The 13877-nt window shown below is 41.9% G+C and overlaps 1 protein-coding gene across 2 annotated transcripts in view; it reads left to right on the top strand.

Moving 5' to 3' along the window:
• Cdca2 (cell division cycle associated 2) overlaps positions 1-13877 on the top strand; it is a 40619-nt gene that overhangs the window by 2315 nt on the left and 24427 nt on the right. For both annotated transcript variants that reach the window (XM_055609768.1, XM_055609767.1), the window contains exons 4-7: positions 1377-1531; positions 7231-7381; positions 9048-9235; positions 10976-11057. In XM_055609768.1, coding sequence (XP_055465743.1) covers positions 1377-1531; positions 7231-7381; positions 9048-9235; positions 10976-11057 — 576 coding nt within the window. The remainder of the gene's footprint in view (positions 1-1376; positions 1532-7230; positions 7382-9047; positions 9236-10975; positions 11058-13877) is intronic.

The raw sequence follows: 13877 nt of genomic DNA, 5'->3' as shown, positions 1-13877 counted from the left end.
AACAAAGCCAAAAGGGGGGTCCAAATACCCTCTGCCATCACCTTTTTTTTTTTAAATTTTAGGTGCATTTCTAGGACTAGCTCTATCTAGAGGTCAACCTGCCTCACAGTTTCGCCTTTCCCAGGGAACAGTGCATGTGTAATGCATTCTTGGCTAAGAAAATAGGACTTCTCAGGCTGTAAACTTAGATTCAAGTCCCACATTGGGCGCCAATATGTTATGGCAAATAAATGATATTGGGCTAAATATTGTTTATTATTAGCCCTATAATTATTATGGGGGTATTATTTAACCTAATTGCCTTATTTCATCTTGGACTGGGCAGGTAATTCCAACTGTGCTATCTCATCTCCCAACTCACATCCCATTCCATCTGCTTTAATTATTCCTAGTTGGACTACCTCCCATCCATAATTCCATAAATACTTGCTTATCCTTTATATGGGTCACTCCTTTCCACACCATTCTTGGAGTCCTTCCTCTCTCTCCTCTTGGTTCCTTTTCCACACTAACCCATTGTGGCTTCCTACTTTCCTTTCTTTTCCTGTCTCTCTCCTTCCCCAGATCCTCTCTGGCCTCCAAGCCCTCAGACCTAAGCCATACCTCTACATCCACCTTGCCCAGGTGTGTCAGCATTTTATTGATCAAGCAGAGAGGCAAAGTTTACAACGTCATTTGGGGTACATGAGTACCTACGTGTTATAGGCAGGCCTTGGTAGGAAACTACTAACATAAAATAGATAGCACCAGACCAACCCCCAGCACACTGCTAGCATCCCCGCTCTTAAGGCTGGGATTAGCCAAAGTAAATAATGCTTACTTGAACATAATGTTGCCATGAGCCTTGTCTGTCACACAGTCCGGATAGCCAGAGAGTGACCTTAGGTCTGTGCCACATACAGCACAGGTACTACATTCAGAATGATTCGGGACCTGGGCTAGATGTTGCTAGACAGGGTAATTTATGCTGCTTGTGATGGCGTGTTGTTTTAAGTTTGTAAATTGCTTTAGAGTTTTGATGACCGCAATAAGTGAAGCCACAGTGCACTGTACTTAAGCTGCACGTTATAAACAAGGAGAGGTTCTAACATCAGGCTGTTACCCCTGTCCTCTAGTAGATTGAAGATAAGGGGCACAAATGAAAAGTAAAGAAGTAGCCATGGCCTCCTGTGTTACAGGTGCTGATTTAGAAACATGTTAAATCAAGTAGCAGTCTATCCAACTCTTTGTACATGAACTACTACTTTGCCATTAGTTCTTTAGTTTTCTGTAAAGTGCTTACTTTTTTCTTCTCCTGGTGGCCCATCACCAGCATAGGACACAGTTATTGACCATTGCCAAGCTCCATTCTGATTTGTCAGAATGTTTTGTTGCAGGAAAGTCTCCATCTTCCCTTCAGAAGAGCAGGCGACGTTCCACGGTCGGTGTCCGGGGCTCTCCAGAAACAAATTGCTTGATCCGCTTCATTGCTCAGCAGCGGAACCTGAAGAAGGCTGGGAGGTCCCCACTGGCACACCTTTCTCCCTTTCAGGTACTTTTCCTCTCACGGGCTCATAAATTTTGTGAAAGAAATGTTTTCACTGTGTTCGGGTTCTGCTTTCTAGCGCTTCCTCTCTGCTTGGATCTTGGGGGAGACTGCTTTCCATGTTGTGCAGGTAACCTATGTGCTGGTACCCAGCATAACTGCTAAGATTTAGTGGATCTTTACAGAAATGACTTTCTGGAGGGGCTTTCTAGTTTGTAAAATATTTATAGAATAGGGAAAGCTCCTATTCCCCAGGTGTTTTTCTATTGTGTTTTCATAACTGCTGAGTGGGCAGAGAAAGAGAAAAAGGAACAAATGGCTTACACTCTGGTATATGTAAGCTCTTTACCTTTCAGATTTTATCGAATTAATCGTTGCTCCTAAAAGGTCAAATAGTTGAGGGCTTATGAAAGATACAGGCCCGTTTGCCACTCTGCAAAGAGCAGCCATTATGATGTTGGCCTACTCACTTTCACTTGTGCCGGGTCTACTTCATTCTTTGATTTGCAACATGGTCTCTGTGTGAGACAATTTCTTGTTCATGTAATAAAATAGAATCTTGGGGTTTTTCTCAGTCCCTTTCTGGAGATCCATAAGTCAAACTTTTTTTCTAATTTTGCTAAATGTTATTTGCTCTTCTCCCCTTAATATGTGGATATCTATACTCATGAAGCAAAACTAGTAATGAGTGAGATTACTGCCCTATTATTATGAGCCATGGCAGTGACATCAATCTATCATATCAGTTCTTGCTGGACATTCACAGAAAAGAGTATTTGTAAAAACAATAGTAGGGGCTTTTCTATGCCCACTCTGGTTCCCACATAATGAAACAAGGGACCTATTAAATTATTAATAAGCTTTAAGCACTATAGCTGAGCAGGTTCTCAGCTATTCTAGCCCAGCTATGCTGACCGGCCTACTTTTGAGCCCTGTTCCCTGATACCTGCCATCTAGTCTCGCCCTGGCTGCTTCTGTTCCATCTTTGTCCTCCTGGCAACCTTCTCCTAGATCCTCTTTCTCTCTCTCCTCCCCCTGAGATTGGAAATCCTATCTCAGCTTTCCTCTCCTGCCCAGCTATTGGCTGTTCAGCTTATTAACCAATCAGAGATGGTGGAGAGCAATTTTTACACAATACTGAAACAGGAGAGTCTTGAATAATTACGATACACATCCAGACTGCAACCAGATCTCTGGGCACAGAAATCAGCATCTGAATACACAGTGCACAAAACCATTTCCTAGTAAGTGTTTCATTAAATATCTTTGAAGCACTAAAAAGGATATACTTCACTATTTCCCATTCCTCAGTTGTTATATGTAACGAAGTGGGAAGTCTGCATCAAGCCCTTCAGAAGTTTCTAGAAATGTTTAGAAAACATGTACCCATGACTGTGTACTTGACAATTTCCTGACTGATCAGAGAGTATAATATAAAATACATTGATATTGCCTAAAATGAACCACTTTTTGGGAGATATGAATAACACAGAAAGTTAGTATTTCTCAAATGATCTGTGCATGTGGTTACTAAACCTTAAAAAGATATCCTACATTGCAAGGTAGACTGATAGATTTGTTTGGGGGTCTAAGTTTATATGCATGGACAGCAGGTTTGGTCCTCTGTTGCCATCCACTTCACTAAACCTGCAGCTTACCACCTTGGCTACACATGCTAGCCAGCAGGTCTCTAGGATTTGCCTGTCTGTGTAAAACCCCCAAGGCTGGGATTACAGACACACGCCATCTTCCCTAGCTTTTACATGGTTTGGGGAATCTGAACTTGGGTCTTCATACTTGTGCTGCAAGCTTTTTGCTTTCTAAATCAGCTCACCAGCCCCCGAATTTCTCTACTTAGAGATTTTATTTTGAAAAGTAAAAGCATGTTTGTGCACCATGTATATGTAGTGCCCACAAAGGTGGGAAAAGGGCATCAAATCACCTGACAGAGTTGCAGGTTCTGCCGCCTGAGTGCTAGGAACTGAGCCTAGAGCCTCTGCAAGGGCAGCCAGTGCTGAGCCATCTCTCTAGCCCCCAATCCCCAGCTTCTTAACAAATACTCTGTGACTGTTTGCTTCTGGGTTGCATGTTCACTTCCCACAGTGGACAGTGCAAAATTAGCCCTCTTCCTTCACATCCTACCCATTCTCACTCGCTTCCCGGTAGTTTGGTTATATCAGTTTTCACCTGATTGTATTATTTTGCTCCTATGTGCTGTTCTTAGCTGGGTTCTCTTTTGCATTTAGCTTGCCCCCTTTTCTTTGGGTCACCAGATCACTCTATCCTTGTTCTCTGTATTAGTTACTTTTTGTTGCTATCTTAAATACTATGATCAAGGCAGCTTAAGGAAAAACCAAGTTTATTTTAGCTTATGATTCCAGAGGGAGAGTCCATAATGGGGGAGGCACAGCAGCTGAGAGATTATATCTTTATTCATATGTAGAAGATGAAGGCAGACATGAAACTGGGCAAGGCTATAAGCTCTCAAAGCTGCTTCCTCTCCTGTACATCCTCCAGCAAGGTTCCATAACTTCCCCGAACAGTGCCACCAAATGGGGACCAAGTTCAAATACCTAAGCCAATGGAGAACATTTCCCATTTAAACCACCGCATTCCTTTTCAGTGCCCCATTTCTGTCTACTTTGACTCACTCCATTTCTCTCCTTTCCATTCTTTCTTTTCTTCAGAGACACTGAGACAGGGTCTGAATAACTGGGTCTCCTACCTCAGACTCCCGGTTGCTGTGATTACAGGCATGTGCCAGCAATCCTCTTGCTATTGCCAGCCACTTTGACCTTGCTTGGACTTCCAGTGTTTTTGGCTATGTTTGATATCATTGAGACACTTAATCGTTTGGTTCATAGGACTGCATGTTGACCCAGTTTCCTTCCAATGTCATTGGTTATTTCTATTTGATTTGCTGATTCCTCTCAGTTTTTCCCTCAGAAATGCTGCCATGCCTAGATCTCTTTACTGCTCTTTACATTGAGCACCATCTATGTGCTGATGACTCTAAAATGTCTCCAGCCCAGAGATCCTTAACGTTCCAGAACTGGATAGCAGCTGCCTGTGTAGTCACTCTGAGTTGAGTGGTGTTTCAAGCATATTGTAGCTGAATTAGTTACTTTTCTCTTTGCTGTCACAAAACACGTGAGAAAGCTGAAGAGTATTCTAGTTCAGGGTTTCAGAGCAATCCATGGTGATGCAAATGGCATAGTGGAGGTAGCTTGAGGTCACGTGGTATCCACAGTCAGGAAACAAGAGAATGCCAGTGATCCACTCCCTTTCCCTTGGTTTAGTCTGGGCCACTGCGTGTGAGGTGGTACAACCCACATTGAAGGTGAGTCTTCCTTCTACTGTAAAAATAACCTCACAGACACTCAGAAGTTTGTCTTCTCCGTGGTTCTAGTCCTGGCAAGTTGACAATATCACCCATCATACTAGCTAAGGCGAAACAATAGATTCATATTTTTCAGAACCTAATCCAGCCCACTCAGGCCAAATACCTTAGTCTTCTGTTGTCCTTTCTTCCTTAGGGTGGCCATCTGGCTCCTTGAGGCTGCATTTCAAAGCCTATTTGAAAACTTTCATGTCCTTCCTGTCAGGGTCTTCAACTGGTCTCATTTCCTTTTCCCCACTCCACCCACTATTACAGAAATCAAAGAGAGGTATTTTGGAATGAATCACAGCATTGCCTCTGCTGCTTTAATACTCCCGTGTTTCCTGTTGAAACTTACCTACTTTTTTGAAGTCTCTATCTTTGTTCCCCTGGCCTGAGCCCTATCAGGACGCCTGTTGCCTCATCCCCACCCACCTTCAGTCAAAAACCCAAGGCTTTTGCTCCTGTTTTTGCTTTATGCCTTGTTCCCCTTGTATCAAACCACTTCTCATTGTGGTTTCAATTCAAATGCCACTTGAATCTTTCTTTACTAATAGCCAAAGCAACATTGGTGTTTTCTGTGTAACTTTTTTTTTTTTGGTCCAGTGTTTTGTTTTGTTTTTAATTTTTGGGGGGACAGGGTTACTCTGTATAGCCTTGGCTGTCCTGGGCTCACTTTGTAGACCAGGTTGGCCTTGAACTCACAGAGATCTGCCTGCCTCTGCCTCCCAGAGTGTTGTGATTACAGGCATGCTCCACTGGGCCTGACTTTTTCTGTAACATCTTAGTATGTCTCCCTCTGGGATATCCTTGAGCATCTGGAACAGTTTCTGTACATAGAAGGAATATAACTTACCAACACAGTTCATGGGACAAAATATCACAGAGGCTTTCATTACTTTGTTCATGAACATTGCTCTCTTCCTGTATCAGAAACAGGTTTAATCAGGGAAACTTAGTTTAATCATTTCCAGTGTTCTGAGTTCCTGGGATAGTAAACCAGCCCTGACATTCAAAATGCACACTGAAAATAACTTGTGTGGCTATAAGAGAATCTTTGTCACATAGATGTGTTGCCTACAAGCCTGTTGGTGATATTATATGCTGCTTATGTCATAAAGGTTCACATCGTCAAGTACATGTCAGTTTAAATGCTCTATTATTATGTAGTAGACAGTTTGTCTTATGAATGTGCTTAACTGAAGGCAGAATCAGATAAAAGCAGATCATCAAACATGGATGCTTTTAACAACTTTTTCTCCGTGTTATCGTAAAGAGAGGTAGTTTGGCTTGTTTATTGGTTTGATTTGGTGTGATGTGGTGTGGTTTGTTTCTTTGCTTTTGCCCACTGGTTGGGATGTTAAAATTGCTGCAGGTTCCTTATTAGGGGAAATCTTAGTGAGCCAAGATAAAAGAAAGCACCTGGATAAAGTACTTGATCAGTAGTTTATTTTTATATGAGCAGAACTTTACAATTTTATGTCATTTATTTTTATCTGGTAGTGTAGATTAGTTTCATCTCTCTTTGTGTGGACCCTCATGGTCAGGTTTCTAAGAGCTCCTGGGATTGTGCGTCTCTGTTTGTTTGGAAATGAATGGTTGGCTTTCAGCCCTGAGGAAGCAAGTATCCTCCAGATCTTATAGAACTAGGAAGTTAGCCAGGAAGAGGCAGGAGCGATGGGAAAATGGTGTGGAACTGGTAGGAGACATCCTTGTCTTGTTCTGGCCTCCCAGAGTGGAGGTCATCGAGGCGCGGAGGACAGTGCACTGGAGGCAGTGCGCTGATAAAGCTGATAGCTTTCTTTGGATACTTTCCGTGTAGCCTTTGTCAGAATTTCGGATAGAGGGGTTCTGCCTTGCTCTCCAGCTCTGAGGTTGGTCTCTCACACATGTTCATTCTGAACTCCTTTCTCATTCCCTTTCATAATATTTTATTGACGTGGTCTCGGGATGGTTGCCAAGGTTCTTCTTAAGCCCTTTAGAAGCCTTTTCAAAGTGACTTTGACTCCCCAGTTAGTCTAGAACCTCTATAAAAACACTTCCTACTCTTTTAGGTTTCTGTTAGCCTGCTCATTGTAGCCAGAATATCAGGTATACACATCTATGTATAGCCATTAACTAATCTTCTTTGCTTAGGTTTTTAAAAACAGGAATAGGAGCACCAACATGGTGACACACCAAATATTCAGACAGGATATATGCAATTCTGAAGAAAAGAGGCTTTGTCACACTTGTCTTCATAAGCTTTTTGCATGCTTTGTTTTGTTGTCGATAATGACAGGCAATAAGAAGCTGGTTTTTAAGTTTCTGTGCTCTACATTCACAGGATAGCCCAGGACTATATCGGAATGGCAGTGCTTTAAGAAAACGAATAGCTGCTTTTCGGTCAGCTTTTTACTCCATAGAGGAAACTGAGAAGATGACTACTGGTCCCGCGGCCTCAAAGGCAGATGGAACGCCTCAGACCTCAAATCTGAGTGAGTGGAAGGGACTCCCAAGATTGACTTCTGTGTTTATAAAGATAAGCTTCTAGGATAAGAAAAAGATTTGTTTCCACAATGTGAAAGCAATGTTTTCAGAGCACAATTATTTCTATAAATGGAGAATAATATCTAAAATATGCAATATTTCACACAGAAATCTGTATTTCTGGTTTTAGGGCTTTGTTTTGGTTGGTTGGTTGGTAGTTGGCGTGTAGTTTTATCTGCTGTATTTTGGCTGGGCTTGAAAATCAAGCCCAGGGCCACAAATGTCTTAAACAAGTGCTTTATAACTAAAGTGCTTTAACACACTCAAACTGTATTTTCTGTTGAAAAACCTAGACCTTTATTTCCATAGTTAAAATTATTTTGAATTTTAAAAGGCCAGAATCAATTAGCTTGGGTCAGGCTTTGAATATAGGGCTTGTGGCAAAATTAGATATGTGTTGTTTTTTGTAGAATTATTGTTAACTTTGCAAAAACAAATGTGAATGACAAATATCCAATCCTGATGTTAATCATAAATTTGTCCAGTCTGATTAATGTCTTAATAGTCAGCTGTATTCTTTATTGTGTCCATTTAATTCATATATATATGGTTATTTTTTAGTCATTTCTGGCTTTTAGTCAAAGTACTTTAACCACCAGAACTTGACAAAATATTGACCCTCCTGCACTCCTGTTTTTCTGGTTCTTTACACAGTAGTTACCTAGTAGAGTCCAGACCATCTGATCCACTCTGCAGGATCCATTGAGATATCCTGTTTTGTAGTTCGTAACTTATCTATTATGTAAATTTCTGTCTAGGTTTTCAATGTTTTTTGTAATTACCATGACACTGGAATCCTTTTGTATCTAGAAATAACTCAATATGTTGCAGGTGTGTTATCTATTATTTTGGGGGTTTTCCCACACACACACAAAAATCAAGTGCAGTCAGATTAGAACACTGTTAGAATATAACTGTGTCTTTCAGGTTTTGCTAGCATGTGGTTTGCAGGCCAGATGCACCAAGGGTAGGGTTCTCTAGAGAAACAGAGCCGATGGAATCATAGCTTGGGGATTTGTTAGACTGGCAGCATGCTATGGGCTGCATAATTGAGCAGTTGCTGGCTGTGCCCTGGAGCAGTTAAGAGCCTAGTGGCTGCTCAGTCCATAAGGCTGCAGGCCTTATCAGTACCAATGTTCAACTGAGGCCCTAGAGGGTTCTTAGAGGATACACTCGTTTCTAGCCCAAGTTGGGAAGCTGAGGAAGTGGTACTCATGGCACTTGCAAAGAATACATCAACCCAGTAGCTGCAGTTAGCAGTGAGGGTGAAGAGGGGCAGGTGAAAAGCAGCATCGCTTTCTCCTCAGCCCTGCCTGGGTCTCGTGCATCTCTGGCTGGTCCACTGTTTGCTTTATAGACTAGACTGGCCCTGAACTTTCTGGTCTCTTACCTCATCTTCCCTTTGCTGCCACTGCATGTCTGTGCCACCACACTGGCCTTTCAGTTTCCCTTTGCAAGTGGAATCGGGTAGCAGAATTTTGTTTTCATTGATGACCTAAATACAAACGCTAAATTGCCATTGTGTTATTATGGATGATATTTTTAAATGAATAATGTAAGAGAAAGTATGTATTCCCGTGTCATTTTGTTTCTATTTTTGTTTTGTGCATATAGCCAAAAAAGAAGGTCTTGTTGAATATCAGCAGTCTGGATTCCCTGCAATCTCATCTTCAAAGCGACGGAGAATATCCTCCCAGGACAGCCCAGATGACCAACTCAGTGATGCCAAAGGGAAAGTGGCACATGCGCAGGTGTGCGCTGACCAAGCATGTGCTGGGGCCGCATCTGCAGATCTTGCTGAGGTGACTGTTTTCCACACAGAAGTGGAGCTGTGGCTTTCTGCATAGGCAGTTTGAAGACTGCCAGGACCCAAGCTATTAGTTCCTAGTCCTGCCATATTGTTGCTGTGATCCTTAAAGGAGTATGTGTATCCGTGTTTCCTGTGTATATTGTGTGATTCATGTTGTTCATTGGTTTAGAACATTTGAGAAGATAAATTGCATTTGACTATTTCCATGACAGGGTAAAGCTCAAGGGTTTTTTGCATGAGGTGTTATATATGGTGATGGTTCCACTGTAGGTCTGGGTTGTGCCCAGAGATAGCTTTTTGTCCATCCAGGGGCTCACAGGTTACAGACTACTTGGATATCAACTGCAGTATCAGTTCCAAATACTGGGGGTGCCTGCCTGCCCAGGTCTGTCCGTCCACCCTGCATTTCCCTTGCCTACCAAGACTGCCTTAGACTGCCGGGGAAGCATGCTCTTCTGGCAGCCCATCTTTGCTCCTCTACTTGTTTCAAGTAGCATTAGGAATTTTTGTGGATTGTGACAACCTAAAGTCTGTCAAAATTCTGGAAAGGCAGAAGCGTACATGAATCTCATTAAAGCAAGACAAAGGCTGCTACTGGAATTGGTGACCTTTACGCAGCTGTGGGTGCACAGCCAGTCACATGACCCTTGCTTTCTTTTTGCTGTCTATCTTCATTTGGTGATCGGAGGGCTTTTCATTTATTCCCGAGAGGACGCAGCTGACACCATTGCAGCTGCAATAGTTTACCGTTTGGGGGTAAGGGAGAGAGAAGAAGTGGTATGGGTATACATGTGGCCGTCACAAGACGACCCTCAGGAATTGGTTCTTCTACTTTGGGTTCTAAGGACTGAACTTAGTCATCAGGCTTGCAAAACAAATGCTTTTACCTGCTGAGCCATCTTGCCAGCCCAATGGCTGGAATTTAGTCTGTGCCTTCTCTGCTGCTCAGATCCAGTATATGTCTGACCTAGTATGTGTTTGCTAGTCACTACAGATTCCGTAGTTTCAGTGAGTACGATGGAGTATCCTGGGTGCATGTGGAGGTCAGAGGACAGTTTATGAGCATCAGTTCTTTCCGTCTACCGTGTAGGTTCTAGGGATTGCACTCAGGTCATTAATTTGTCTAAGACATCTAGCCCACCTAATTGTTTGTGATGGCAATTAAAAAAAAAAACAAAAAAAAACAAAGGACAATCATAGCACAATGATCCCAAAACACATCCACAATCCCTAGAACACAAGAGAACTGCTTGTATTGCAGACCAGATTATGGTCCCAGCTCCCTTTGCTTTTTTCAAGCTAATTTAAAGCGGTGTTTGGCAGGAGCAATTGTTTCCTTCCAGGACTTTGAAGCATTGGACATGAGTTGCAAAGAAAAATGATTCTGAATTAATGTAGATATGCTTTTGAGAATTTACTCTTTAGAAGACAGCATATTGCACAGCTCTGTAGGCTTTAATAGGCAACAAAAATGAATTACATAAACTTTTCTTCAGGATTGGAAATTGTTCTGTGGAATGTTTAGGTTGTAGTTGTGATGGGAACTCTGTTGCTAGTTCCCTGTGTACTTTGCCCTTGCTGGTGAATAAGGAGACCAGTTGAACAACAGATTTTTAGTCATCCGCAATGCTTGTTCAAATCTCCATATATATATAATACTGCTATAATACTGATATAATCAGCAGTACTGTTAGTAATAAATGTGCTTTTGTTCTTTCATCTTTTCTCCCAGAAGTCATCTGACATTGGTTCAGCTCAGCCTGGATGTATGGTTGCTCCCCTTCCACTTCTAGAGCTTATGGAGGCTTCACATGGTGAGTATATATTTTCTTTATTGCAAACATAGGTTGCCCCATTTGAATGTGTCTAAAAGCTGAAATAAGTGACAACGGTTCTTGTGTTACAGGGATTGGAGAAGTGTTTTGGGATCATTGTACTGTGACTGTCCTTTATTATTTTTTACTCTCACGAAGAATCACATGGGCTATATGGCTTAGAGAAGGTGCCTGATGCTAAGCTGAGTTCAATCTCTAGAACCTACCCGGTAGACAGAAAGAACTGATGCACATGAGCTCTGCTGTGACCTCCACGTGCACTCCATGCGCAAGCCCATGCACACTCATATCATAAACACAACAAATCAATAACCATTTTTTAAATTTTAAAATAAAATTAGGGATGCATTTCCAAACTGATAGAATAATGGTATGATAATAATAAAATAATATGTATTACTATGATACTACGATACACACAGGGTGAGCACGGCATGGTGGTACATGCCTCTAAACCCCTGCACTCAGGGGCCTGAAGCAGAAGAGAGTTTCAGGCTAGCATGGGAAACAGGGAGACCTTGTTTTAGTAGGGCAGAGATGGGAGGGATAAAGGTACTAGCAAGCATATTTTGTTAGAAATACACAGTATACGATCTGTGGGGGGTGATGGTTTGGTATTTTTTTGAGACAGTTTTGTGTAGACTGGGTTGGCTTTCAACTCAACGTAGCGTCTAGCCTCTGCCTCATAAGTATTGTGACAGCAGGTATGGGCCTCACCCTGGCTTAGTCCACTAAGGTTTCAAGTAACTGTTGAGATGGCTTGATTTACATCTACTGTTTTGTCAGATGCTTTTGTTTGTTTTATTCATGTTTGTTTAAGAATTTGGGTTTTGCTTTTTTTTTTTTTTTTTTAACAAGGGGAAAAGGTTTATTTTTGCTCACTGTTTTGTAGAGTGTAAGCCAAGACCAAGAAGCCCCATTGCTTTGGGCTTCTGATGATAACAGCATGTTCCAGTATAAATATCTGGCAGAAAAATGTATTCACATGAGCCAGAAAGTAGGGACTTAAGAGTCAGCTCCTCTAATACCCTTCAAAAGGGTTCCCCCATTTCCTAAAGATCATCAGACCCTACTTCTGAAAGGTAAAGCCACCTTTAACAAAAGTACCACCCTAGAACTAGGCTTTTGACATGGGGAACTTTAGGGACATTCACCCAAACTATAACAGGGCATATAGTGTCAATATATTCCAAGGTGTGTGTGTGTGTGTGTGTGTGTGTGTGTGTGTGTGTGTGTGTGTGCGCGCGCGCGCGCGCGCAGGACTATGGACACATATACCATGTAGTAGATTTAGAGTTATCAAACAATCTAATACATTTATACAGAAATGCATAGTATTTGATAACTTTTAAGCTGCACCTCATTCTCTCTTGTTCTCTTGCTCTGGGATTCCAGCAAACGTTCTTCTCAGTCCTTTGAGTACTCATATGGACAGCTGTACATAAAACACAAAGGTTTACACACCTGTGGCCTGATGGCCTTCCTTCCTTTCTGTGACTTTTGTAGCCCTTTGCCAGTAGATGAACATGCACATTAACTTGGTTGTGACCCCATGCGTGTTATCATTTTTGCTTTAAACCATCAAATGTTTCATGTAAGTTAAGAGGAAATAGCTTTTTATAGTTACTAATCATATACATCTATTTCTATTCCATTTATTCTCTCACTTTTTGGTTTTGTTTTGTTTATATTAATTCTTAATCAAATTTCTCTCTGGAGCTTTCCCTTCAGCTTAAAAATGAACTTCTTTTGCCTTTCTTGTAGTGAATATCTACTTCGGATTTTATTTTGATACTAAGGTGATGGGTGGATTTTTTTGCACAGATAAGGCACAAGGTCAGGTTATGTGTTTGTCACCTAGGTAAAATAAGGTACTGCCACCTTCTTGAGCATTCTCTGCCCTGTTCTCAAGAGGCTTAGTGTCATTTTACTTGAGTCCCCACTCTACAATCCAGCTATCATCATATCAAGGGCCAGTGTTCCTTTGAGCACCCCATTGATTCTACTGAGAAGAGCTGGGATGACCAGGGGAAAAAGGGATGCCATGATCGATCGGGCTTTGCTAATGTAGTCTAGTGTTTCAAACTGCCTGGTTATTTGATGAACCTGCTCGTAGGTCAGATGGGTTAGAAAGTCCTTTGTTAGGACTGGGGAAGATGGCTCAGCCTTTAAGAGTGCCTGCTGATCTTCCTGAGGCTTCAGGGGTTCCTTGCACCCATATTGGGTAGGTTCCTGTAACTTGAGTTTCAGAGAGATCTGGCACTTATGGGCATTGGCAGGCCCCTACACATATGTGTTCTTATGTCTAGTTTAAATAACGTTTTCAAGAAGAAGCCTATATAAATCCACCTGCTGCCTTCCTTGGCTTCCCCACTTCTTGCATCTTGACCCTCTGGCTAAAAGTTCTGTCAAGTAGCTCTCTGCTGTGGTGCTACTGAAAGTCTGGCATTCTGAAGGCCTTGCTGTCCTCCATGACAAGTGGCTCAGAACTGCTACTTAGTCACTTCACACCAACACTTCCCCTTAGCAATCATGCTTCAGCACACATCCACCTGCTGATCATCATTTAACAGTAGCAAAATTATAGTTATGAAGTAGCAACAAAAATAATTTTATGGTTATTAGAGGGCATTAGGAAGGTTGACAACCACTGATGTCGATGGTTAGAACATGTTTCATACAGCACAAATGATGTCTTGGTATGTGTGCCATACAGGGTTTTTCCTTTGTGGTCAGATGGTGTCTGCATCCCTGGTGGGTACAGTTTGGATCTAAGTGGACTGTCTGCGTTTACCAATG

This window comes from Psammomys obesus, unplaced genomic scaffold (genome assembly GCF_907164565.1).
Source record: "Psammomys obesus unplaced genomic scaffold, mPsaObe1.curated_primary_1811, whole genome shotgun sequence".
Classification (NCBI taxonomy): Eukaryota; Metazoa; Chordata; class Mammalia; order Rodentia; family Muridae; genus Psammomys; species Psammomys obesus.
Note: the sequence above shows the minus strand (reverse complement) of the source record. Positions and strands in the feature narration are given on the sequence as shown.